Source organism: Haliaeetus leucocephalus, unplaced genomic scaffold (genome assembly GCF_000737465.1).
Source record: "Haliaeetus leucocephalus isolate CR32 unplaced genomic scaffold, Haliaeetus_leucocephalus-4.0 Scaffold696, whole genome shotgun sequence".
Taxonomy (NCBI): Eukaryota; Metazoa; Chordata; class Aves; order Accipitriformes; family Accipitridae; genus Haliaeetus; species Haliaeetus leucocephalus.
The window spans coordinates 3,737,141-3,762,762 of record NW_010973132.1 but is presented as its reverse complement, the minus strand read 5'-3'; the positions used below and the strand labels follow the sequence as shown (position 1 = coordinate 3,762,762).

General features: G+C 46.6%; 3 protein-coding genes across 8 annotated transcripts in view; 1 reads left to right on the top strand and 2 right to left on the bottom strand.

Moving 5' to 3' along the window:
• NR1H3 (nuclear receptor subfamily 1, group H, member 3) overlaps positions 1 to 548 on the bottom strand; it is a 30,012-nt gene extending 29,464 nt beyond the window's left edge. For both annotated transcript variants that reach the window (XM_010580141.1, XM_010580142.1), the window contains exon 1: positions 374 to 548. The gene's annotated coding sequence lies outside the window, so the exon portion shown is untranslated. The remainder of the gene's footprint in view (positions 1 to 373) is intronic.
• A 125-nt stretch (positions 549 to 673) lies between these two features.
• On the top strand, positions 674 to 9,994 carry ACP2 (acid phosphatase 2, lysosomal). 3 transcript variants are annotated; one of them, XM_010580135.1, is made up of 11 exons: positions 674 to 787; positions 876 to 971; positions 1,054 to 1,140; positions 3,450 to 3,602; positions 3,948 to 4,046; positions 4,209 to 4,298; positions 6,585 to 6,717; positions 6,793 to 6,881; positions 7,477 to 7,583; positions 7,804 to 7,979; positions 8,062 to 9,994. In XM_010580135.1, the coding sequence occupies exons 1-11, from the start codon at positions 680 to 682 to the stop codon at positions 8,196 to 8,198; spliced, it is 1,275 nt and encodes a 424-aa protein (XP_010578437.1). In that variant the 5' UTR covers positions 674 to 679; the 3' UTR covers positions 8,199 to 9,994. The 3 variants fall into 3 exon arrangements, with proteins under 3 accessions (XP_010578437.1, XP_010578438.1, XP_010578439.1); XM_010580136.1 differs by lacking the exon at positions 3,948 to 4,046; XM_010580137.1 differs by lacking the exons at positions 674 to 787; positions 876 to 971; positions 1,054 to 1,140 and adding an exon at positions 2,830 to 3,332 and having other exon boundaries at positions 3,371 to 3,602.
• A 63-nt stretch (positions 9,995 to 10,057) lies between these two features.
• On the bottom strand, positions 10,058 to 25,612 carry DDB2 (damage-specific DNA binding protein 2, 48kDa). 3 transcript variants are annotated; one of them, XM_010580139.1, is made up of 11 exons: positions 25,557 to 25,612; positions 24,431 to 24,614; positions 21,417 to 21,547; positions 20,137 to 20,328; positions 19,132 to 19,277; positions 16,033 to 16,132; positions 14,466 to 14,643; positions 13,055 to 13,200; positions 12,614 to 12,778; positions 12,255 to 12,300; positions 10,058 to 11,560 (listed from the first exon to the last, which is right to left on the bottom strand). In XM_010580139.1, the coding sequence occupies exons 2-11, from the start codon at positions 24,600 to 24,602 to the stop codon at positions 11,310 to 11,312; spliced, it is 1,527 nt and encodes a 508-aa protein (XP_010578441.1). In that variant the 5' UTR covers positions 24,603 to 24,614; positions 25,557 to 25,612; the 3' UTR covers positions 10,058 to 11,309. The 3 variants fall into 3 exon arrangements, with proteins under 3 accessions (XP_010578441.1, XP_010578440.1, XP_010578442.1); XM_010580138.1 differs by lacking the exon at positions 19,132 to 19,277 and adding an exon at positions 17,243 to 17,409; XM_010580140.1 differs by lacking the exons at positions 19,132 to 19,277; positions 24,431 to 24,614; positions 25,557 to 25,612 and adding exons at positions 17,243 to 17,409; positions 21,693 to 21,781.
• Positions 25,613 to 25,622: the final 10 nt, after the last annotated feature.

The window sequence follows — 25,622 nt, the reverse complement described above, 5'->3', positions numbered from 1 at the left end:
CCCCCCCCGCCCTCCTCGGAGGGGGGGGCAGCTCGCAATTAAACCCTGCCCGTTAATGACGGGTGAGGGAAAGAGCGGCCACGGCGGGAGTCAGACCCTCGTCCCGGGCTCCTCCGTGTCCGCCGCCGGTTCTCCGCCCTTCACGGCAAAACGAGCTGGGCTTGGAGCCGCGGAGGCTCCCCCGGCCCCCGGGATTTCGTCGCGGAAAGCGAGAGCCGCGGTTCTCTCCTTTTTCTTAAAAGAAAAGGGAACGGCCAGAACCCCCGCAACGTAATCACCTGCCCCTGCCCGCGGGGAGGCGGAGGCGAGCCCAAAACATCACACATTTCCCTCAACCGCCGACGCTCTTCCCCTCTATTCAAACGGCACCTACCAGGCCCGCCGCCGAGGATCCAGCGGATGCCCACCCGGTAGCACGTTACCCCGGCGGAGACCGACCGCCACCACCGTACGCGGCTCCCTCAGGGGACTCAGCCGCCGGGCTCCGCCTTCGCCCCCTCACGGGAGGCGGGAGCAGCCCCGGGGACCCGCCTGAGGCCCAGCCTCCCTCCCCCCCCGGGGAGTGGCGGCCGACCCGGGCCCGGTCGCGACGTTTCCGCTGTGCTCAGGAAAATTGCGTCCGGGCGGCCCCCTCGGTTCGGCGGCGGTTCGGTTCCGAGCGGCGGCGGGTGGAAGTGCCATGGCGGCGGGGTGCGGCTGGGGAGGAGGCACCGTCCTCCTCCTCATGGCGCTCTGCCTGCAGCAGCCGCCGCCCGCCCGGCCCCGCAGCCTCCGCTTCGTAACCCTGGTGAGGGGAAAAGGGGGGGGGCGGGGGGGGCGGGAGCGGGAGGGAACCGGGTGGGACCGGGCCGGCTGTGACGCGGTGCCGCCCGCAGGTGTACCGGCACGGAGACCGCTCTCCCATCAAGGCCTACCCGCGGGATCCCTTCCAGGAGGGCGCCTGGCCCCAGGGCTTCGGGCAGCTCACGCAGGTGCGTGTGGGGTCCGCGGGCGGGCGGGCGAGAGAGGAACCGGCCGAGGCCGCCCGCCGGTAACGCCCGGTTGCCGTTGCAGGTGGGGATGCGGCAGCAGTGGGAGCTGGGCCAGGCCCTGCGGCGGCGTTACCGCGGCTTCCTCAGCGACACGTACCGGCGGCAGGAGGTCAGCAACGGGGGCTCGGGGCGGGGGGGGGACGGGGACGGGACACGGATCGGGCAGAGGATCGGCGGAGGCCGCGCAGCAACGGCCCCGCTGTGAGACAGGGAAAGCCGCCGGCTCTGGAATGGCGGGGGAACAAAACAGGAATGCAGTGGGGTAGCCGGTCCTTGTTTCTTCCTCGAGATTGTGAGGGGGGTTGGGTTTTTTTTTTCTTCTTTTTTTTTTTTCTTTTATCACCCCAGCTGACGAGAATGCAACCTGCGTTTGCCCTGCCCTGCCCTCCCCTCCCCAGCACGCTTCGGTCACGATCCCATGGGAGTCTGTGTGTAAGCAGCAGTCACTAAGCAGAAGTGACCCTCTCGTAAAGTATCGACAGCTTCAGTCCCCCAAAGACAGCAGTTCCTCTCTCTCTCTCTCTCTCTCGCCAGGATGTTGCCACGCTTTATAAATGTTCTGGAGAAACTGGTCGGTTTCATTTCTAAAAAGTTAACGGAGCCCTCGGGCTAAGCACAGGGGGAAATCTGAAAGATCCAAAAAAGCAAGGAAACAGAAAATACCCTCAAATACTCCTGCTGGTTGATCAAAAAGGTGTGAGTCAACCAGAACATGAGCAAGCTTCGTGAATGCCGTCATGTGGTTCGGATGGACAGCGGGCCAAGTTGAGACCCCTTGTCCCACTACTGGTCCTGTGTCGGTTCAGTGATTTTATCTGAGCTCACTTGGGGTGATTGACCAGATGGGGCAAACTGAGAAGCCCCATCTGATTTTCTGTCTTTGTTTCCCCCCTTTTTGGGCTCCCCAGTGAACTTCCAGCTTGACATAGTTCAGATTACATCCCTTCTTTCACATTTGCTTCATCAACAAAACTTCCAGCATCAGCTCAAACACAGATCCTTTAACCTTCCTCAGTAGTTCTTTTCCAAACATACTTCACTCTTAAAAAGCTTTTGCCAGCTGAAACTGTTTTCCTTGTCTTACTTGAGAAGGAAAAACAAACCAAGGCGTATGCAAACAAAAGCTGTTCTGCTAACCAAGCCCAAACCTCTGCTCGAGTTGAGCAACCTCCCTTATAAGAAGTGTTGCCTCTGGGTGACACCATATGACTGTCCATCACCTGACTCAGCGACAAGCTGGAGCCCTGGCAAAAGGTGCTGAAGAAAGCATGTATGCTCAGGGCTTAATTGGTTTTTTATGACACTTCTACAATTAGACCTTTTAAAATATTTCCTATTTCTTCAGAGCTTACCAAGGATGAAAGAAATCCTGTCTAATGAGTACAGGGTCAGTTGTTTTCAAGCCACAGTTAAGAGGTAAAAGTGGGTAGAAGTTGTCAGAGAAAATACAATTTTTTTTTTTTTTTAACTCATGACTGTTAAGTTTTGAGATACACTTCACATGGGAGATGCTATACAGAGTGAGCATATGTATTTTTTCTTATGTTTCTCTCTCCTCATTTAACATTTAAAAAAAAATCCCAATCTTGGCATTGTATTTCATTCTTCTGGCTTTGTGTTCTTGTTGTTTCAGATTCAACATGCTGTTTTCTAGGACATTCTTTCATGATTTCCTACGTGTTCCTCTTGTTTTATCACTGGTTTCTCTCCAGTCTTCCCCTAACCGTTTTCAGCACACAGATACCAGAATACCAAGGTTTTGCCATTTTGATCCTCTGAACTTTTCTCTATTTTTCTCGTTTCCCTTTTTTCTGGCTCAGATCTCTCTCTCTGAGCTCTGGAATGATAAGTCTTGGACCATTAATCCCAAGAGCCCACAATGATCAAGTAAAATCCCAGGTCCCCCTTTCTCTTCCTTTCCTGTTAGTCAGATTACTCTTGTCTTTGTTTCTCAGGCATTAAAACTGAGGCTTGAAGAAGCCAGTTTTTTTTCATGAGCACAGCAGGTCATTCCTAGAACTGAGAACTGAATGCAGGAGTTTGCCCCAGTCCTGCTCTGTAAATACAGCGCATTTCCTATCTGTGCCCATCGTTATCTGCATCTCTGTCATGCTTCTCTGGCTTTTCCTCGTACTCAGACTCCTTTCTATCTGTAACCTCCGCACAGTGCATCTGGCTATCCCACTGATCCAGAACAGACCACTCCAGTATTACACACCAAATTGTCTTTGTGTCTGTCCTTACAGTTTTGTCCAGGCTGATATCAGCAGGCTGGGTCACCTCAACTCCTGTTATCTTCTTGTCCGTGAGCAGCTGCAGGGCACTTGGCAATGTTCCTCGGCAAGTGTGTCGTCTTGCGTCCGAGCATCACCGCTTACGATAGCATTACTAATGGTGCACTGTCCCTGTCCCTGGCAGATCTTCATCCGCAGCACAGACTGTGATCGGACGCTGATGAGTGCGGAGACCAATCTGGCAGGGCTGTATCCCCCAGAGGGACAACAGATGTTCAACCCTAACATCTCCTGGCAGCCTATCCCCGTGCACACAGTGCCCGAGTCCGAGGAAAGGGTAAGTTAGTCACAAGGATATGTACTCAAATAGTGTTTTACACCAACTTCTCCAGAAGTCTTTGCTTCAGTCTCAGTTCAGATTGCCTTGAACTGCTCCTGGGACCTACCTTGCAAAGGTTCTTGTGTTCTCAGAGCAAGACGAGAATTCAGGGGCTGTGTTCACTCAACATGTTAGCTGCAACGCCTCAGCAGACCACATCTGGAATATGTTAGAAGGCAGTACTTGAGCCTGTTTATAGACGCACCCCACTCGTCAGGGTTTCATGACAGTCGCGCGTGTTGACTGCAAATTCTGTACTTCAGTGTTCTCGGTGACCTAGCTGCCCTTATTGTCTCTGCCCAGCTACTGAAGTTTCCTTTGACCCCCTGTCCACGGTATGAACAGCTACAGAATGAAACACGGCACTCAGCAGAATACATAAATAAGACCAAAGAGAATTGGGTAAGTGATTGTTTGCATGAGATAAGGTGGTCTTAGGCTTGTAGTTAAAGTATTATCACCTCTGTATAATCAGAGTTCTGAGAAAAGGGTAGGAATACCTGTGCATGTAATACAGTACGAGATTAGAAAATTGAAGGCCTTTCTCTTTTCTCATACCTACAGCAATTCCTGCAGATGGTGGCAAACGAGACTGGGATCCGGGATGTCTCTCTCGAGTGTGTTTGGAGTGTGTATGACACACTGTTCTGTGAAGTAAGTTGGGCCATCATCTTACAGCCATGGGAATTTGGTCTTTAGGACTCACTGGATTTGGTGGAAAATTATTTTGCAAAATCCCGTAAAAAAAATTCTCACCGTTCCCACCCTACAGTTAGAAGTAATGTTCTAATTTCAGAATAATAACAGTTCCGCTCACTAGAAGCATGTGCCAAGAATTACCTACTTTTGTACCCTATAACCTCCCACTTCATAGCTTAGATATATATCATGCCAGAGCCAGAAAATGTCCCACCTGCATAATAAATATCTCTTTTGAAAGTCATTAGAAAATGACTGCAGTCTGAAATCTTTAGATCTCTGTGGACAAGTCTGAGTTATAAATAAGGTAGAAATGAGATCTCCGGAAACTGAAGAAGCGTTAACTTTATGGTTTAAGTTGGGAGCTTAAATTAGGACTATTCCTGGTTCTACCTCTAGCTCTCTGTTACTTTAGATCACTCGCTTTTCTTTCTGTGCTTCTGTTAATGCCATCTCTAAAAGAAAATAATGCTTTTCTAGGTTAAGTGGGGTTCACCCACATCTAGTTTTTGACCTTTGCCAGAGAAAGACTCTAGAGACAGACGTTACCCTTTTGCTGTCTGGGCTGGGGCACCAAACTCTGTATTCATGTGGTGTTTTGTTGAAAGCACTTCTCATGAAGGCTTAAACAAAATCAAAAATTGGGTTAGCTGTGCTGTAATAATGCTACAGGAGTATCCAGGAGACTTACAGTCGTTGTGCACAAGTTTATTTGTGTATAACTATGCAGCACAATGAAGTAAATTATAGAGATCTTTCATGTCAAACTAGCAAATTGTGGAAGAAGCAGTAAACCCAAGCATTTTGACAGTGTGTCATGCTAATTCTGTGGAGGTGCAATTCTACTTAGCTTGCTGGCAGTGGTATACCGTGGTATGTACTATTTGGGGGATGTAAAAGATAAATGTGTGTGGAATTGCACTTTGCTATGTAAAGTAGCAGCTTGACTTGCTGCAAGCTAAGAATATTCCAGTTCAGAGCTGCATTGCACTATGTAAATTTGCCCTTTGTATCACAAACCCAATCTCCTGTCTAGTAACAATCCCAGCGAAGCAACTTCTGTCACTAACAAAAAATACTTTGGTCAGAGAGATCAAGAATTTAAGATCATCTTCATTTTCAAGACTCACTTAACAAGCTTCCAAATTGGGCCCAGGAGCCAGCTGACAACCACTGTAATCCCCAAGAACTTGGAGAATAGCTTGCTGTCCTGAAATGAAACCAGAATGTTTTGAGGAAGGGGAGGTTTACTCTCAAAACTATACCCTCAGGCTGATCCATCTCTTCAGCTGCTTTGGGCTTCCTCCTTTCTTCTAAAACTCGTACAAACAGTGCCTTGAAGAGAAGGATTGTTTTTCTCACCTGAGCCAGTAGCTTCATTCTGCCATCTGGATGGAGAAAATAAAACAGTCCGAGAAATAGCTGAACTTACCAGCTATTCTCATTGTAAATTAATGAAAAACTAACTAAATATCTAAGTTGCTGATGGGAGTTTCTCTGAATCGCTCAGACAGAATGGGCTTTTAAGGATATTCAGCCTCATCTTCTGGCAGTTTAATGGGATGTGGCATAGAAAATTGCTCCAAGTAATGCCAGGGAACCACAACTACTGTTTGTCTGCCAGTATAACTAATCCTTTCTTGTAATGGGTTGGCTGCAAAGCAAGTTTTTCTCTTGGTTCCCAGTTCTGTGTATTCTGGGTTTGCATACTGGGCTTTGTCAGTGACGCATCGCAGTGTTATGTCTGCAGAGCGCTTACTAACTTTCTCTGCTAGCATTCAGTGGCCCTCAGAGCCTCCAGGGAAATTGTGCTGCAGGTACACCAGAACACCAGAAACCTTGAGTTTGTGGTCTCTCGCTTATCTTTTTTTTTTTTTTTTTGACTGCATGCCATCTGCAGGGCAGAATCAGCCCCACATAAAGTAAATGCCCTAAGATTATTGTATCGGTGTTATGATGTAACCCTGCGCTCCAGTTGTGCTTTCACAGAAGTGTAGCTCCTAGATTTTAATCTTTATGCTTCTCATTATTAGTTTCTGAAACAACATTAAAACCCACATATATTCTTTGCATGCAGCACAGCAGCGTGAGGACAGAAGCATAAATAGGAAAGGGGCATATTTAAAATAATATAGGAAATCAGTAGCAGTATGGCCCAGACTCCAGACACCCCAACTCCCATTCTCTGACTAATCTGCAATTCATGCTACCTGCAGATGAGTATTCTGTTTCTCTTTCTAGCAAGCACACAAAATGGATTTGCCTGCATGGGTGACACCAGATGTCATGACTCGTTTGAAGCAGCTAAAAGACTTTGGGTTTGAATTTCTCTTTGGGATCCACAATCGGGTAGAAAAAGCTCGTCTGCAAGGCGGTGAGTGCACCAGGAAGGGAGCTTCATGCTGCTCTGTCTAGTTTTTGCCTCTTACCAGCTGTTCCCTTTCCTCAGGGGTCCTGCTGAATCACATAAGGAAGAACTTAACCAAAGCAGCAAATATTTCTGCCCACCAGAACCTGAAACTACTTGCCTATTCAGCGGTAAGTCAGAGCTTGGGGGCTAGCTTTTATCCATCTCCTCCTCACAGGGGATTGGGGCGTGGTGATAGTTTTAACCCTTTCTGGCTTCTCTACAGCCCATGCAGTGATCAGGAGGACATGCACCTTTGCCTCTGGCTGGGTGGGATGTGCAGTATCTGGCATCATTCCTCTGGGACCCCTGAGGAGAATTCCCAACTTGCGCTTTGTTCCTGCTAGCTCAGGCTTGTGGATGAGACTGGCAGACTTTGGGGAGCCACTGCTGTATTTATTTGGTAGATGGGTTGATGCTGTTCAGATGTGATGTTTCAGCAGTGTAGACACAGAGTCATCCCCCCTTTCCAGCAGCCTACTGACTGGAAAGTCAAGCGTCTCTCCCAAATCGCTCCCTAGAGGTTAATTCTTAAAGAACAATGCAGGATATATATGGCTGTTTCACTTCCTCCCCTTCTCTGGCACCATCTCAAATGACCGTTCCTCTCCCTTCTTCCAGATGGAAGTTACAAAGGTGACGTCCCCTGTCCGTTACTGGTACAGTCTGAGCTGCCCTGCCACATCCATAAGGGTGACTGATTTGGTTTTTTTCCCTCTTTCTCAGCATGACACCACACTTGTGGCACTGCAGATGGCTCTAGATGTCTACAACAAGATTCAAGCACCATACGCCTCATGTCATTTATTTGAGCTGTACCAAGAGGATGATGGGTGAGGGCTGCAGTAAAGATGTCTGCTGTGATTTCACCTCAAGGGTTAGATACCTAGGCTAGACTCCACCCTAGGGGGATGCAATCTTGCTCCTAGTGGCAGGCTCTTAGGAGGAAAACTACCACCAGAACGAAGGAAAGGGTGTGCACCCTGAGTTTTTGGGAAGGGATGACTGCAGCTGGAGAAAAAAACCAAACATCTAGCTGTGTTTTGTTTTCAGTAACTTCTCTGTGGAGATGTTTTTCCGGAACGAGAGTGGGAAGGAACCTTTTCCACTGACAATCCCTGGCTGTCAGCATAAGTGTCCACTGCAGAGATTCTTGGAACTCACAGATCCTGTTGTTCCCCAGGACTGGGAGCAAGAATGCCAGGTAGCAAGCAGCGTGCATGACACAGGTGAGCCCAGGCTGGACCAGAGCATGGCAGGAGGGGAAAGCCTGGACGATACCATGTTGACCACTTGTTTTCTCCCTTGCAGAACTGTTTGTGGGTCTGGCTGTGTGTGGATCCATTCTTCTCCTCCTTATAATCCTCCTCTTGACTGTACTCTTTCGCATACAGTCTCAGCCCCCTGGCTACCGGCACGTTTCCAACGACGGAGAAGAGCAGGCCTGACAGTTGCTTCAACTCCTTCCCAGGCAGTAGGAGGGAGCAGTGTTGCCCCTAAGGATGATTGGGCACCTTCAGTTACTGAGCATTCTTCTGCTTTGGTCATTGCTTCCCAGAATGAAGCTGGACTTGATTTTTGGATGCTTTCTCAAGGTGATGTCCCAGAAAGAGAGGACTAAGCTACTCTAATGGAAATGACACCTTAATTCTGAAGGCAGTATACTGTGTGGTGCCCCCAGTCCTCATACAGCTTACCTAGTCTGGGATTCCCAACATGGCCAGTTGGAGCTGGTCAAGAGTTTTCCTCCTTTCAAGTGACTGTAAATGTTACCACTCACCATGACTGTGGCAGAGGGGCTTGGGCCTCCAGCAGCTGCCACATCCAGTGCAGTCAGGAGTTGCATCTCTCTTCAGGGTCAACCTGCTCCAAGTGCTTTTCTCTCACACCATTGGGCTGACGATGGTGGGAAGGCTGGGCCTGGAGCAGAGGGCGCAGTTCACCAACAACGCACCAAGACTCACCTACTGTCCATGCAGAGGGAACTGCTGCAGATGATGGCAGACAGTGAAAAGTGTTTCTTGAGGTTGCTGCCAAGTAGTTGTTGCTGGCAACTGGTCCTTTTTTTCCCCTCCTCACATTGTGGTTCAAGAGAGGACTGGCCTGGAGTCAGGATAAGATTGAAAACCTGGCAGTAGTTTCTAGGATTCAGCTCAGATTAGGTTATGTATGATCTAAAGAAGCTCTAAGAAAGAGCTTCATCAGAGATATGAATACCCGTGACCCCAGCAAACCTGCACCCAATTTCTTGTGCAGTGCTGGCTCTAGAAAGGAGAGTCCCCATAGGTAAGAAACTTGGGCCCTGTCTAAAGATTCAGCCTTTGAATTTGACTTCCCCACCTCTGAACTTCAAGTAGCTATTACAGGGAGTACCCAGTACGGCAGGCAATCCAGATTTCAGCTGCAAGCCCAAGGAATTTGCTGTGCTAGCGGAATGTTTTTATGCTGTAATTAAAGAGATGTAGCAGAGCTGTTTACCTAAGACTAGGTTAAATGCCAAGTTCTGTAGTTTTTCTTCCTATCTATCTTCCCTACTGGATGGACAACAAACAAACATTAAGGATGAGTTTGCAGGTGAGTGTGGATGCCCTTATTTGCCACGCTTTGGCATTTTGTCCAAAGTGTGATTCTTTCTCCAGGCTGGCCTCTGTGCACACTGCAGCTGCTGCAGGGAACTTCATGCCAAGTGCTCACCACCTGCTTTGTAGCTTTTGGCAGAAAATGAGAGACAGCAGCAGGCACCAGAAGCACAGGCTCTTCACATGGTGATGCTGCACATTCACTTCCTGCTTTTACTTCCCTTTCTGGTGCAGTTCCCTTCCCCTCTTGGCGGCAAGAAGCCAGTTCTTAGGTTACAGACGTTTCCTTTTCTTCCCCTATGGAGTACCGTGGGGACTTTTCCCTACACCATAATCGGCATCTCCCAGCACGGGAACTCTAAATCAGCAGAAGCAGCTTGCTGTTCTCAGCATCTTCCTCACCTTTTTGTCCTCTGAAGATACAATCTAGGTCTCCTGCACAGCAAGACAGTCATAAAGAAAAAGCTACTGCCTGTGAGAACAGGCACAAGAAAGAGGTAATAGAAAGTGCATTTAAGAGGACCAGACCTGTTATTTTTTAAAGGCAGCAAATTTTGCACACACAGAGGAAAGGTTCCTATGATGATTTAGACATTTTGACTGTGAATGACTTTCTGTAATTGTTCCAATACATTTCCTTTTCATTATTAAAATCAAATTCACACTGAACTCTACTCTTCTTCTTCTCTAAGAGTTTACAGGGCTAGCACCAGTATGCTCAGTGTTGGAAAACAGGCAGAACTTTCTGCAGTATACCCCCTCCCAAAGTAATTCCCTGGTTTACAATCCCACTTACAGCTGAGTGAGAACTGAGATAAACTATTTTTGACTGCAGCGACCATGCGCAGATACAGCTTACAATGCAACCCGTCCAACTTGGAAGGGTCCATTGCAGACACAGCACTCTGATATTTCTACCACTGTTCTAGGTCTCTCAGCCCTCTTGCAGAAAGGTCTGTAGCTTCTTCCCCCATACAAAAGCAGTTCAGCAGAATGCTCAAAGCAGCCACTCTCTATATCAAAGAAGAATTTTAGTTTAGTACAAAATTTTATTAATATCAATACTGTGAAACTATAAAAGTGAACATAAGAGAATCTGAGCAGGCCTTGAGCCCATCCCATCCATCAACCTCTGGGACAGCAGCAAGGCCCCAGGCAGCCTTGTAAACGAACTAGAAAAAGCACAACTTCTCAGTTTAACAGCAGTCTTGAGATTTGGCTCTGAGCAGGGGTGTTTGGAAGAAATCCCTCATTTCTGCTTTACAACATTCTGAAGCACATAGGTGTGGGTGAAAAAAATTGCCTAATCAGTGGCAAGAAAAAGCCCAGAGCTCTGAAAATAGAAACTACAGAATCGGTTCCCAGCTCAGTACTGCCCTTGCATCTCATGAGGCAGGTGAATAGCTCTGGCATCATCATGTTCTTCGTGGTCTAGTTAAATAGCTGCAAGCACAGAACAGGCTAAGCCTGAGGTCTTGACAGATGCACATTTTCCAAGAAGCTTGCACATGGGGGTGGCTGGTGTTCCCTAGGCTACCCAAACTACCCATCATCTCACCCCTGTGAACACTGTATTTTTTCAGGACATTAAGCTTGTTAGCAAAGGGTCTCTCAGCTTGGTTTGACTAGAACAGGCGGGGGACCCTGTCATGAGCTGCTCCACAGCAGACTGCAGGAGATGGTAACCTCTGACAAGTGATGACAAGCAGACGTGGCAGGCTGGAAGCAGTAACTTCAGCAGGATCTGAGAACATCTTTGAAGTTTTCCTAGTGCCTCAGAAAACAGGTGGTAACTCCACTTGGAGGAGGAACTGAGTACTGACCCAACTTTCTAGAAGGGGAAGTAAAGAGAATCAGGGAATCAAGATCAGATCCAGGGAGGAAGGACAAAGTAGAAGTCTAATGCCCTGCACAGCTTATACTGCCCATTGCCAACACTGAATTTGTACCCTGTGATCCAGAAAGGATCAAAATACTACATCAGTTCTCTAGATCCTTCCCTTTTCGCTTTCTTCCCTGTGATTTAGAATCGTTGCTTTTTGTTCTCATCTCCTCCAGCTCCCAAGACAGTAAGTTAGCTTTGAGTTTACTTGTCCCAGGGTTTGCCTGCCTCTGCCCTCCACGTCTGGACAAACTCCAGCTTCCAATCCCCTGTTCTGTCATCGCTTTCAAAAGATGTTCTTGCTTCTTGGCCACCATCTCCTCCCGGCTCCAGATCAGAATATTAAAGCCTGAGAGGAAAAATTAAACACTGCATCAGAAACACTACATCAAATATAATACCTTAGGCTATGTCACTTAAATGCCAGAAATTCAAAATGGTTTGTCTGTTCTAAGATATTTCCAAGGTACAGAGGATGCAAAGACATTTATTGCAGATGTTATCTCCACACAGCTATGGAAATTTGATCTAATTAAGAAACATAATCAAGTAATTCCTCATCTCATCTGTCACAGGTCTAAGACCTAAATCTACAGCCGACTCCCTTAATTCCATACAGCCTGCGAAAAACTGAGTAATCTTGGCTATGCAGCCTAGGAAATGAGATAAATTAAACGAAGGGAGAGGGTACAGCCTAGCAGGAAAAGGCTTCCCCCACCACCGCCGTCGTTTTCTGCTACTGTTACATGGGCGGCAGATGGCAGCAGCACCCTGCTGCGGGCAGGCTCCTCACTCTTCCGGACTCCACACTCCCGGGAATATTTCACCGGAGATGACTAGCAACCCGTTTTCTAACTGCAAGGTGAAAGAATGAAAAGAAGGTCTTGATCTCTTTTATAGATGTAGGAAATTATAGAGGACCTCTAGCAAGTGGGATTTGGGAAACCCTCACTCACAACTCGCTTTAGTCTGGAGAAACAAGCCTGCCCTTTTCTGGGACTGGAACGCACCCGTGCTTAGTGCCCCAGGTTGTCTTTACTTACCCATGCCAGAAGCCAGCGTGTCTCCCATAGGGTTAAATTTGTTGAGCTGAAAATGGAAACACAGTCAGTGTGTAAGAGCATCACTGCTTATATAAGAGTCATAAGAGCACCACGGCTTATGTAACGACAACAAACCATCTGGAAAACCCAACATTCCCTAAAGAGTATCACAGAAAACCCACAGATGACCATGGACCAGCCCTGCTCGAGTCAGCAGCTTTAGCTGGCAGCCATACCCCCATGAGAGCGTGAGTCTGTCACAAGTAAAGAGGATACTCCTATTGTTCTAGTCCCTAACACTTCTCTCTTGGCTGTGGTTCAATACACAGCGGTCCTTTTAGCTGCAGTACTCAACTCACCGAGATGATACCAGAAGCATTTGGATCATGGAGTTGACAAACCATCTCCCCGGTGTTTCCATCGAATACATCAACAGTTCGTAGCTCATTCACCGTGTACCCTGGGAACTTAGGGTCTGGGTAGCGACCTGCTACAATGAGGTCATAGCGAGGATGCCATGTTGCCTAGTCATAGAACACAGCAATGGGGAGTTAAGAGAAAGGGACAGCGCTCGTACTGACACACACCAGACAACCTGCAGTATGAGCAACAGTTTGTACATCCCACTCACAGTCTGAAGAACACGAGTATCCTCAGAATAGTGCTCTGCTGCGAGCTGCAGCAGTGTGAATATCCACCCACCAATGTAGTATCCTGACCAGAAATCAGACCATTTCTGGTTTAGAGCCGGCTGCTAGCACCAAGCATGACACTCCTCTCAGACTGGTGGTTTAATTCACCTTAATAGGTGTGAGGTGCTGAAACTGCCGATGTGGATGTGGGATCAGATGCTGTGGCTTGGTCCAGTCTGAAGATGAGTAAACTCTGATTTCACTGCGCTGGTCTGTGCTCAGGAGCTTGGCACCATCTGTTGGGCTGAAGTAAGCTAGAAGAGGGGGACAATAAGGCAAACAAAAGATCACAATGCTGTTAACTGACAAGAAACATAAAAGTCACATTTCTCTGATTGGAAACCCATTGCTATTTCTTTAATTGGGATGTGAATACGGACATGTGTCCCAACAGACAAGACTTCACCTGTCTCAAACAAACGCAAAGCTTTTACAAACAGTAAGCTGAAACCTACAGCGCTGGGTTACATAGAAGAATCATTATTCTCATTTTAGAATCACAGAAAGAGACATTGCAAAGAAAGGAACTTGCTCGTTCAAATGGAAAGTGTCCTGGTTTCAGCTGGGATAGAGTTAATTGTCTTCCTAGTAGCTGGTGTAGTGTCACGTTTTGGGTTCAGTACAAGAAGAATGTTGATAACACACTGATGTTTTCAGTTGTTGCTAAGTAGTGTTTAGTCGAAAGTCAAGGGTTTTTCAGCTTCTCATGCCCACCCAGCAAGAAGGCTGGAGGGGCACAAGAAGCTGGGAGGGGACACAGCCAGGACAGCTGAACCAACTGGCCAAACGGGTATTCCATACCATGTGACGTCATGTCTAGTAAATAAACTGGGGGGAGTGGGGGTGGGCAGGATCGCTGCTCAGGGACTAACAGGGCATCGGTCGGCGGGTGGTGAGCAATTGCATTGTGCATCACTTGCATATTCCAATCCTTTAAGTATTACTATTGTCATTTTATTAGCGTTACCATTATTAGTTTCTTCTTTTCTGTTCTCTTAAACTGTTCTTATCTCAACGCACAAGTTTTACTTTTTTTTTCCACTTCCCTCCCCCATCCCACTGGGTGGGCAGGGAAGTGAGTGAGCGGCTGCGTGGTGCTTGGCTGCTGGCTGGGGTTAAACCACAACAGAAAGTTAGTGGAAAAGTTGGAGACAGACACCTGCAGTTTGGACTTCCATGAACTCTAAAACCGCATCCAAGAAACAGAGGTTTGAGTTCCATGCTCTGCTTTTGTCAAAGTAACTAAGTCAGTTTTCTAATCTCAGCCACTGCTGATGGTTCCACACTCACCTCTCAAGGCACAGTGCCACAGTTTGTATGGCAAGTCTAAGACTGTGCTGCAGCTGCCCTACCCACCTCCCTGCCTCTGGCGACACGGTCCCAATGCCTTCCTTGCTTTAACACTAGCTACTGTGCAACTTCAAATCTGAGCAAAAGCTAACATTGCTACAATAATAAAAGCTGAGCTGAGTGGATTCTCCGCAGACATCCATGCAATGAAATCCTTATCTCAACTCACCTGCATTGACAGGTTTGTCATGAGGAAGCACATGAAGAAAATTCATTTTGTTTTTGATGTTTCTGAGGTCCCAGATTTTGACTGTCTGATCCACAGATGCTGTGGCCAACAACCACTCACATCGGGAGTTAAACTCCACATGAGTCACTTTCTTCCTGTGCAATTTCAGCTTCCAAATCTGCAGCAGAGGAAACAGAAAATCATACAGAAAAAAAATGATCAAGATCTGGAGTAAAGAAATGGAGTAATAATCTACTAGTGCAGACTAAAGAGGTCTCACATTTACAGAGTAACAAAACTTCTACAATACACCAAGAGTTTATCCACTGGAAACAAGAAAGGAGAATGACCATGGGAACTATTTAATTCTAGGAGAACTTTGATCCACAAATTTATTACAGCTATGAGAAAGGAAAACAGAATCCCTCGTTCATGGAGGGAAGTATTAGTGCCACTGTACAAAGCAAGATCACATATGGAATACTTTATGCAGTGCCAGTCTTCCACCTGCAGAAAGATTTTAAAAAACTGGAACAGGTACAGAAAATGTGCTGCCGAGATAGTAATAAAGGAAGGGGCTGCTTTGTGGGAGAAGACCAAAAGAGCTTGCTTTGTTTATCTTAGTAAAAAAGGTAAGAGAGGATATAATTGGCTTCTAGAAATACATCAGCAAAGAAACAGCAGGGTAGGAGAAATATTTCAATTAACAAGAACAAATGGATATGAACTGCCCACGAATAAATTTCTATCCGAAGCCTGAAGATTATTTCTAATCAAAAGGGTGAAGTTGGCCCATCGTCCCTACAATAATGGGTATCCCCCAAGTGCAGAAAAGACTGTCACATTCTTTCAGGAGAAAAAAAGGAAAGGAAGCAACTAACCTCAAATAAGCACAAATCATTTGGAGCACTCGACTCTGCCCATTAATTTACACAGCTGCTTCTGGCCACAGCTCATTGGGTAGCAAACTCTTAGAGATGTTACCCTTACAGGCGGGAGAAAGAGTAATTCCGGTGTGACGGTACAGCAGGCTCTTGAAAGCAGGGCCCACTCCCAACTATCCTCTAATATGCTTCCGTACTGCTTCAGACTCCAAGGTGCAGTCTGCCTCTGCCTGCCCTCTCGTGTCTAATGGCAGTAGTGCAATTCCTATCCCAACCGCTTAATTACTGTTGTGTACTAGGTCATGGAAGGGTATACATCAAAGCAGTATCTCCTAAATGACTCCCACGAGTGCATTAAGATTCTGGAAGTGTGAAGGTTGTTGGCAGAGGGTGCTCACATCTTCAGGTTACCCTATAATTACCCTGACCAGTAGCAAATACTCTTAAGGAAGGGATAGCACACAACACAGTCCCTGTTTGGGAATTATTACCATTACGCTCAACAATGTGAAAATGCCTAATGAATGGCAAAAGTGGAGGACTTCTCACCACCTAGACAATGGGTGGACTCATCTCCTGAGCTGCAAGATACTTGCTCCTCTTTTCAGGGTCCCTGTAGTGTAGGAAAGCACGTGAGCCATGAAGATTCCCATAGAGGAGACGCTGCATGGAGCCATACAAACCTCTTCACCAGAAGTGCTGAGCAGGACCACGTTGCCCACATTATCACCTGTCACCACTGCTCGGCAGCTTGCAGAAACATCAACACTGCAGTACCAGCAACTAGAGGGAAAGACACCAAAATTAGTGCTGCCTCCCACAGGCAAGTGAAGGCAGTGGAGCTCTGGTTCACATGCCGTCCCTGAACAAGGGAGACTGCAACAGATTGTAACTGCAATCTCCCTCCTGATGGTGTGGGCCTGAGTATCAGGAAGGGGGACGGCTTATCAGCAATGCTTTCTGTTGGTGACTGAATATGAAATAACTTCCTAGTCATCTGTGAAGTGCTCATTAGATGGAGCGTGACACATTGGGGCAGTGGAACATAATAGAGGCTGAAGAGCCACTTGGTGCCTGCACATGGACACACCTTGGGAAAGATCAGAACACCCTTATGACATTGACAAATGTACAGCAACAGCTTTAAAATGACATTTTCCACAAGACACTGAAGCAGCAGTAAAGAAAAGACAAAAGCTTTGGACTGGAAAGTTGCACATCAAACTGTCTCAACTTCATGCTCCAGGATACAAAACTGAATACAGACTCATCTGATAAAGACATACATCTTAACCCCAGCTCTGCTGGGAGGGAAAGGGCAGTGAGAATAAAGTAGCAGTCCTTTGGGAACCTGTTGGGAACACTTCATTTGCAAAGATAAATTGTTCTAGAATTCAAGGTCATGGAAATTAGCATGGCAAGCCTGAAGCCTCCAGAAGGGCAGCAGGGTAAACTCAATAACCTGAAACTCAGACTGTGCAGGAATGTTTTGTGGCTTTCCTATGCTACCTGAGCTGCTACAGACAAAACAGAACACTGACGACAATGAAGAGGAGGAAGTTATCCTCCTCTTCTCACCTCATGCTTTATGAAGTGCAAAGCTGTCAGCATCTGGAAGACAGGAGATGGCGTCACCAGAAAGCAACACCAGAAGATGCAGGCAGCATGCCCAGCTACTGTAAAAGCCTAAGTGCCCTGTGGCTGCCTAGCTTGTCACCCACCCTGCAGTGCTAGGGTTGGGACCAGGAGCCTGTCTCCAAGCTCCCTCACAAGACCAATTCATACCAAGAGTCTCCTAACACTGGCAAAGATTAAGATGTTAGAGAGCACAAGAAGCAGCGCAGCATTAACCCCAAGGAACAGAGAATCAACCTTGCAGTGCTCCCTTCTCACCAAACATTATGGTACTCATGGCCACAGTCCGGGGCACGGGAGATCACCTGCACCGCTCTGCCCTCAAGGTCCTGCAGACTCAGGGTGCCATCCCCTGATGCCACATAAAGCTTCACTGACTCATAAGGACTGAACTTGATGTCTCCGAGAGAATCTCCTGGCCCTTTCTGGAATACACACAAAGCCAAGAGGCACCAAAGTTAGAATGGAAGACAAAATATTAATGCAACGCTCATCTCCTGGAACACACTGCTGGTTTCCCTAGGTACAATGCACTGCTTTCTGACAGGGCACATACCTAAGAATCCATTTTTTCTAATCTGTTTCCAATCTGAGCACATACATTCTAAGCCTGTAAATTCAACCCCACCACTTTGGGCTGAAAACCTCATTAGCAGAACTGCTGCTTCTGCTATGAGGGGTACAACTAATTTGCAGTGAACCACCTGGCTCAGACTAGGCTTAGGAGATCACAAACAAAATCAGCCCTGTTCTGTGCCGAAACCACATCAAATCTCATGACAGTCTTGCACGAAACTTCTCTTACAGAGACTTCATTGACCAGTTCCCTAAAGGCTGCTTCCAGTGCTGTATCTGGTCTTTCTCAAGGTACCAGCAGGCAGAATGAGAGCAGTGCAAGGAAAAATCCTACTGCTAACCCCATGGCACAGGAATCTTACATTCTGCGTTATATTGTTATTATTTTCCCCAAATCTGTCAACTGAGGAATCGTGGAAACCCTACACAAAGACAGAAGAGAAGGATGCTAGCTGGGAGTCCCCCAACTCTTTGATACTCAAGTGCACTCCATCTGCTGCTCACAGAGCAACTACTTAATATAAGTCTCACTGTAAATACTAGATTTCAAGAAGCCAATGAGGATAAGAAAAGGCCCGCCTGTAGAACCTGCCTGTCCCCACAGCAGTAGAAGGAGGATGGCATGCCTTTTCACATCCAGGCATCGTTGCTGTGACAGGCATCCCACTGGGATACAAGATCCTCATGTCCCAGGACCCAGTCTATCCCTCCCTGTTCACCTGGCCAGTCATCCCAGCATTACGTGGGTTCACCTTCTGCCCTCTTATAGGGTTACAGCTGGAACAGCCAATTTGGAAACCAACCATGAAAGTCGCCACCCGGAAGGAATCAGGTGGGGAAAAGTAAAGAGGATGCTAACCCAAATTCCCTCACTTACCTTTAAGCACTGAACTGAAGTAACTAACTGAAGAGCTCAGGCTTCCTCATGACTCCACAGAAAAAGCAACAGTCTGCGAGAGTAATTCTAAGCATAGGCAGACAGAGTTGCCTCTAGTGATTCATCTCCTCTTTCCACTCACTACTGAAGGAGCCCAGACTCTTAATTTTGGTATTTTAGATAAGCACCAAAAGTTAGGTGGGATGAATTGGGGTGATCCTTATGACACGCACCACTTTAAGTCAATGGCTTTTGTGGAGAAGCACTGACAGGACTATAAGCTGTCCTGTAAAAACCATCTGACAACAGGCAGCCCTGCTAACAGGAGAAGAGGTTAGAAGGTCCCCAGGGCACAGAGCTATGGGAGGTTTAAGAATAGACAGCTAAGGAAATCCACTGGCACCCCCACACTCTCCCATGTATAACAGGAAGTAAGCAGCATCAGAGTCCCTCCCCTTCACGAAGAAAAGCTCTCTCCTACCCACCACCCCATTTCAAGGAAAAATAAAAAAGGAGTGAGCCTCCCTGGAAGAGAGAGGATCCCTGAAATTCAGAGGATAAAGGACATGTACATGGAGAAGAGGAAGCCCAGCTCCCACATATTACAGACAAACATTTCTCTCTCTCTCTCTCAATCTCTGTAGCGCTCCTGCCAGCAGGACACAGGGGCCCAAAGCATTGCTGTATTTCTTACTCCCAGTCCTCGGTGCTGGTGAAGACCCGGACAGTATTGCCATTAAAATCCTGCAGGGTGGTAGTGCCGGCAACTGACGAAGTGTACAGCTGACTAGGGTTAAAAGGGTTAAACTTCATTCCTGTGATGGCCCCTCCAGCTCCCATCTACAAGGAAGGGGATGAACAAAAGAAAAATCCACTGAGTGATGGGGAAGGAGAAAAGTGTGTTCTGTTAAGTCTGCATTCACTGCTATGTCCTTAACAGCAATAGTGAAACACACCACAGCCCTTCAAGGAGGCAAAGACAACCATGTCTTCCCACATGATGGCTGTCTAGACAGCTGCCCTCCTGGAGGACAAAACTGCAACTCCTTCAGTCCCCAGACAACGTGTTCCCTGGTTGGCTGGCACCACACTACTTACAAAAAGAGAAAGATGACTCTGGAATTTCTGGAGGATAGACCTCCTCCCAATGCATACCTATGTTAATTTAGGAAGGGGATAAAAGTTACAGAGTCTTTGAGCCCCTGTTGGAATGGGAATGGCTGAATACAGCAACAAGGGGGCATGCCAGCTGTGTAAACCATTCATTCTACCCCTAGTTTCTCACTTTAGATAAAGGGACTTTGCTTCTCCCCACTCAAAGATGTTTCCTCATCTGACGCAGAAAAAAAGGTAAGCAGAGAAAGATCAAGACCTAAACCAGACAGACCCTCTCTGCCTACTTGTTTCCGGCATCCCTTTAAGATAACTGTTTTGCCAGTTGCTGTATTATTTTTCCACTGAGCACACATCAAGTACTGCTTCATTATGCACTTAATCAACATGCCTCAGTTCTTCCCAGGGCTAGAACAGTCTGGGACTTAGGAACAGACACATTGCTGCACCTCAGTCCTGCCCCATAGCTGGCTACTCTGCAACCCAAGACCCTTATGGGCTTCTCACAACAGACCTGTTTTGGTCTGCAGTATTTGGTGGTACTCCAACTTTCTCTCCCACCCATTCCACACACCCAGAGGCTTACCCCTTTTATGAAGCAGGTTTTAGTAAGTACTTCATAGTCCCAAAGGATGATGTCTCCACCTTTGGAACCAACAGCTACAGTACTGGGGTGTGTTGGATGCCATTCCAGGCATGTCACTCTTCTGTCAAAGGGACTTGCTGTTCGAAAGAGGCGGTATGAGGCAAGAGAACGCAGAAAGGGCAGCTGCAGACACTGTTAAAAAGATAAAAGAGAATTATCACTTTTGTAGGGATCTCTGAGATTCTCTGAATGGGGAGGGCTAACAATTTCTAATTGCCCTTGCTGTTAGTACATTCACACAAAATTCTAAGCCTCTTGTAGAATGAAGAGAACATGCTGTTCCCAAAGGAAACACCCTGTGACCACACAAATCCACAGCCGCAGCACTCAGAAAGCAACAGAGAACTGAGAGATATCACCCTTTAGATGATGCATAGGAAGCCAAAGCCTTGCGGACCGAGCAAAAAAGGCAGGATAATTAACAAGGGAGAAGAACACACCTCCACACCAGTAAAAGGCACTTATGACTATCTACATCTTTACTGAGCATCCCGAAATGTTACACGTCATCCAGAGATACAATATTATGGTCCTCCATCCAAATTGCCTGCAGCTCAACTATACAGCATAAGAGTGAACAGAATACTTCGAACAGGGAATGAGAAACTACGACACAATTGTATTGTTATTCATCTGAGGAATAGGTACTGCTTGAATGAGCTTGGTGATTTCTTTATCATTTGTATACTTAAAATAAATCACCTGGAAGATAAAGCTAGCCCAGGTGCTTCCCACCTATGGATGTCACAGAAAAAGTTAATTTTCAAATGGAAGAAGGAGTATGGCTCTGAAAAAGAGTAAAATATTATGGACTTGATAGAATATGTCTGTGAAGAGCAAAAAATCAATGCTAAACCTGACATGATTAGCAAAGTAGAGTGGATACAAAAAGAGTACAACAGAACAGTCGGATCAGCATACAAAAGTAGCATTGTGCAATAGCTCAACTGGTACCATGGGTAAGTTTAAATATGATTCAAGGAAACACAGAATTAACAGAGGATAAAATGTACAGTGACAGGGCCGGGTCAGCTGAAAGGGAAAGCCATAGCAGCTCTTGCATTTTACAGGATTAAGAAACATAAGGGTGCGCCAGACTGGGAGCCACAAACTGTATGTGAGAAACTTTAAGCCCCTTTAAAGTTTCCCTGCTTGTGTTGAAGATGTTTTTATGTAGGCAGCTGAGATGTCCAATCGGTCATGAAGGAGAAACTCCTCACCTGCCTGAGCTGTGCCCGAATGGAGCCTCCCAGCATGTTCTGATAGACATAATGAACAATGCTGCACTGCCGCTCCAACTGATGGAAAAGGACTCTGTTGTTTCTCACCATGGACCCACCTCCACTCCGACCTGCCAAAGAGGAAAAGAGTAAGCCTTACTGAGAGCCAATGCCTGTCATGCTCGTTCACTAAAAAACATGGTAAGACATCTGCATTTGCTGCTACATCCATGAAAAGCTTCAGCCACAAGATAAAAGTCTCTAAATGATTCTTACATGTCTAAGGTGCAGCAGCCTCTGCAATTATGGAGTCCAGTGCTTCCCATAGCCTGCCAGAGCTTTGTGCATGCTTCCTCTTGTTAAACCTTCCTTCTCCTTGCCAAAGATTTATCAGAAAGACAACAGGAGAGGACTAAAGCAATGCGACAGGTGGTGCATCTCCTGGGCAGTATACAATTTGAATGGCTCATACCCAACATACAATGAAGCTACCCAAAGTCCCAACAACTTGGAAATACGCCATAGGAGGTGGTAAGCCCCTGGATACAGCAAAGGGAAGGTCAGACGTGTGACCAGCAGAAACGTTAACACCTGAAAATTCCCCAAGCGTAGCAACATGAGTTCCCACACAGTTCCTGAAATGCCTGCTTGTGAATCAGAATTTTCGATCTGCTTGTGCTGTAGCCCATACAGTCTGCCTCCAGCACTGTGAGTTTTGTTTTTGATAATAGACTTGCTGACGCCTCATCGCCTGAAAAACCTTTCTGTTCAGAGTGATTTTTGCTGAGAGTACAGCATGCTTCTATATTTTGCTCACGTTCCAAGGTTTTATCTTCAGGGACCTTTACATAAAAACTGGATCTGTTCAGTCCCATGTCTGTGATCTAATCATCCCCACAGCAATGGTCTGTAACGCCCCAGGGGATCTAGACATCAAATGCATTTCTTAAGAGACAAAAATGCTATTGTCATTTAAGGATATTTATAAAAAAAGCACAACACCAAAACCATAGGGATCATTCTATATGATTAGAAACAACGAAATCTTTCTTTAATGCAACACTGGAGCCTAGAAACGCACAGGTGGGAAACTAAACTTCTCTGTTCACATGCCAACATAGTGCCAACACTTGTCACGCCTGTTGAAATAGGTACAGAAGTATTTATGTTCCAATCCCTTTTTTTCACAGAAGAATTAGCATCTACAGCTCCTTCTTCAGAGGTGATGGAAATGGAGGTATTTTTTTGAAATTCCACTTCATTATGAAGGATGATTTATTAAGAAACAAATTTCAGGCCTTTTTAGAATCTGCTGGAAGAAACCCTTTAAAAAAATTGTTTCAACTGCAAGAAACTGAACCTGTCCTATGTGGCTCAGGAGAAAAAAATTATTTTTTCCAGAACACATAGAAATCAAAACTGGAACACAGAATGGAAAAGCCCAAACACAAAGGTCTTCATCTTTTTAGAAAAGGCTTAAGGGAAGAATTTGATTGGTCTCATTTTTCCAAAGTACTAGCTACATCCAATTCCCTCCGAATCTTACAGGAACTGCAGATGCTTACCAAATCTGAAAATCAGGCCATGAAGTTAAAATGAAAATCATCTAGCTAAATTAACTACTGAAGATGCTTTAACCATCCACAATTATACACAGAACTCCTTTCAGACAAGAGTATTTTGCCTGCACATCCAGTGTTCACACTGCCAACTGCTCCAAGTTTGGAGTTATACACTAGACAATGGAAATGTACGAAATCATAGAACTCCTGTATCCTGACTGTTGAAAAACACTTCAATGATTTCTCAGTCCTTAAAGCCAAAATTGTACAAAAAGTGTGTAGTATTTCCGCACAAGGCAGTAATTCTACTGATCTCCTAAACAAACGATGGAATTAAAGGTTTTATCTGAGAAAAGGAGGCTGAGGGGAGACCTTACCGCTCTCTACAACTACCTGAAAGGAGGTTGTAGGGAGGTGGGTGTCAGTATCTTCTCTCAAGTAACAAGCGATAGGACAAGAGCAAACAGCCTCAAGTTGCGCCGGGGGAGGTTTAGATTGGAGGTTTAGATTGGATACTAAGAAAAATTTCTTCATTGAAAGGGTTATCAAGCATTGGAACAGGCTGCCCAGGGCAGTGGTTGAGTCACCATCCCTGGAGGTATTTGAAAGACAGGCAGACGTGGCACTTAGGGACACGGTTTAGTGGTGGACTTGGCAGTGTTAGATTTACATTTGGACTTGATGATCTTAAAGGTCTTTTCCAACCTAAATGATTCTATGACTCTATGAAAATAGTCCTTAGTGTAAGTGAAGCGAAGTCTACACAACTTTCCTGGTAATGCAAAGCAGTAACCTTTCCAGTATCTTAGAATTTAACCACCTCTCCTCATTATATCAAAAGTCTTTTAAGAGATTATTTTTTTTTTTAAGTTACATACTAAAGGAAAAAAATGCACATGAGGAGAAGTGATTAGTGGAAATTCTGTCCAGTCTAATCTGAACACAGAGGTAGAAAGTACTCCTACTTGCTGTAGCAAAAGCTTGAATATGCAAAGAATTGCGTGGAAATGCCAGTTTAGACTGCATGCTGTAGGATACCAACCTTACAACTATGAAACTGCATTAAGAATTGGATGGGAGAAAAAACAATGTATTACCAAGATTGGTCTGTCCTACAATAAAGCAGGTGTCTGGTAATTCAGGAATTCCACAAAACTTACCCACCCTCAAATAAGTTGTGACTGCACAGGCTTCAACAAACTAAGCAGGCTTCAACAAAGGGGTACGGAGTCTCAAAAATGAAACACGCAGGCAGGCACACACACTCACTAGACAGATAATTGGAGGGTGTACTACCCCAGTACGTGTCCGTGTATCACTTCAATATATAACCCCATCTGAATACTCATGTCTGAACACACTTCTTGGCATTCTCCCTCTTCAACTAGTCGATGCCTGTCATTTAGGGTAAATCTGGCTGGGAGAAACAGTAAGGATCTGAGGAAATGTTACCGATTTTCTCTGGGGGTTTGGATGTTTTTCTCATAAACAACCTCTTTGCTTGTGGTTCATTCCCTAGTTCCTCGTAGTCCGGTTTCCTCTTCCCAGCTGATTTTGCCTCTTCCGGCCAATGCTCATGAGCCCTCTCATGCTTCTTGTCCTTTGGCTGGTTCACTGGAGCCATTCTGTCTGACCGCTAAAAGCAAACAAAGTGTGGAAGGTAAGACTGTCATACACTTTTAACTAGAGGACAGAGAGGAAAACGGGAATGAAACATATCCCAGTGGTCTGAAAGTAGTGATTTTACCTGTACACTCTTTCATCAGCATGACACTAGCTTTTTGTTGTGCTCTGCTGGAGAGGGGAACAGGTTCAATAAACTCTTCTTTGTTCACATATGAAAATGAACGTATTCTAAAGCATTAGAATTTGTTTGGACAGATGTGCTTCTACCAAACTTTTAAGCTTAGAACCCAGAGATCTGCATAAAGCACATCTGTGAAGCCACATAATACCCTAACTGTTTCTCCAGTAGCTCACGCTGAGCTCTTTAGATTCAGCTAAGAAAAAGGTCAGAGCTTTTATGACGATGCCCAGGGCCGACTGGTCTTCCACCAAGCAGGCTCAGAAGGTACTCCCTATTTAACGGCCACTTTTCCTCACATCCACCACCTGGTCTTTGGACTGGGCTCCTACACCAGCTGGCAACCGCGCCTGAACCGCTCTTCCGACCGGCGGCGGGACGCGGCCACTCGTGTCTCCTGTTGTGACGACCGAAACGCCGCCCGGCCCCTGAGGAAAGGCGCGGGCCTCCCTCCCACAGCCTTCCCTCCGAGCCGGCGGGCGATGCGTCACACGCCGTTTGCAGCCCCAGAAGCTTCCTCCGCCGAGAGCCTCCTACGGGCTGATCCCGTTTAGTTTAGCGCTAAACTTATTTATAATTCGGGAATGCCTGTCACGGGGTGATCTGCCCGTCTCGAATATAGCTCGGCAGGCACCGCGCAAGCTTCCCCAAATAGCCCCCCCCCCGCGCCTTACCGGGCCTCACCCGGCCCCGCGGGGCAGCGGCCCGCCGGGCCCCGGGCCCCAGCCCGCTTCCCTCCGCGGCCTAGGGCGGGAAGGGCCGCCCCGCTCTCACCTGCGCTCCGGAGGCCTCCGCTCCCCCGGCGCGGCCGAGGACGGCGGGCGGCAGCCGGCCCCTCCC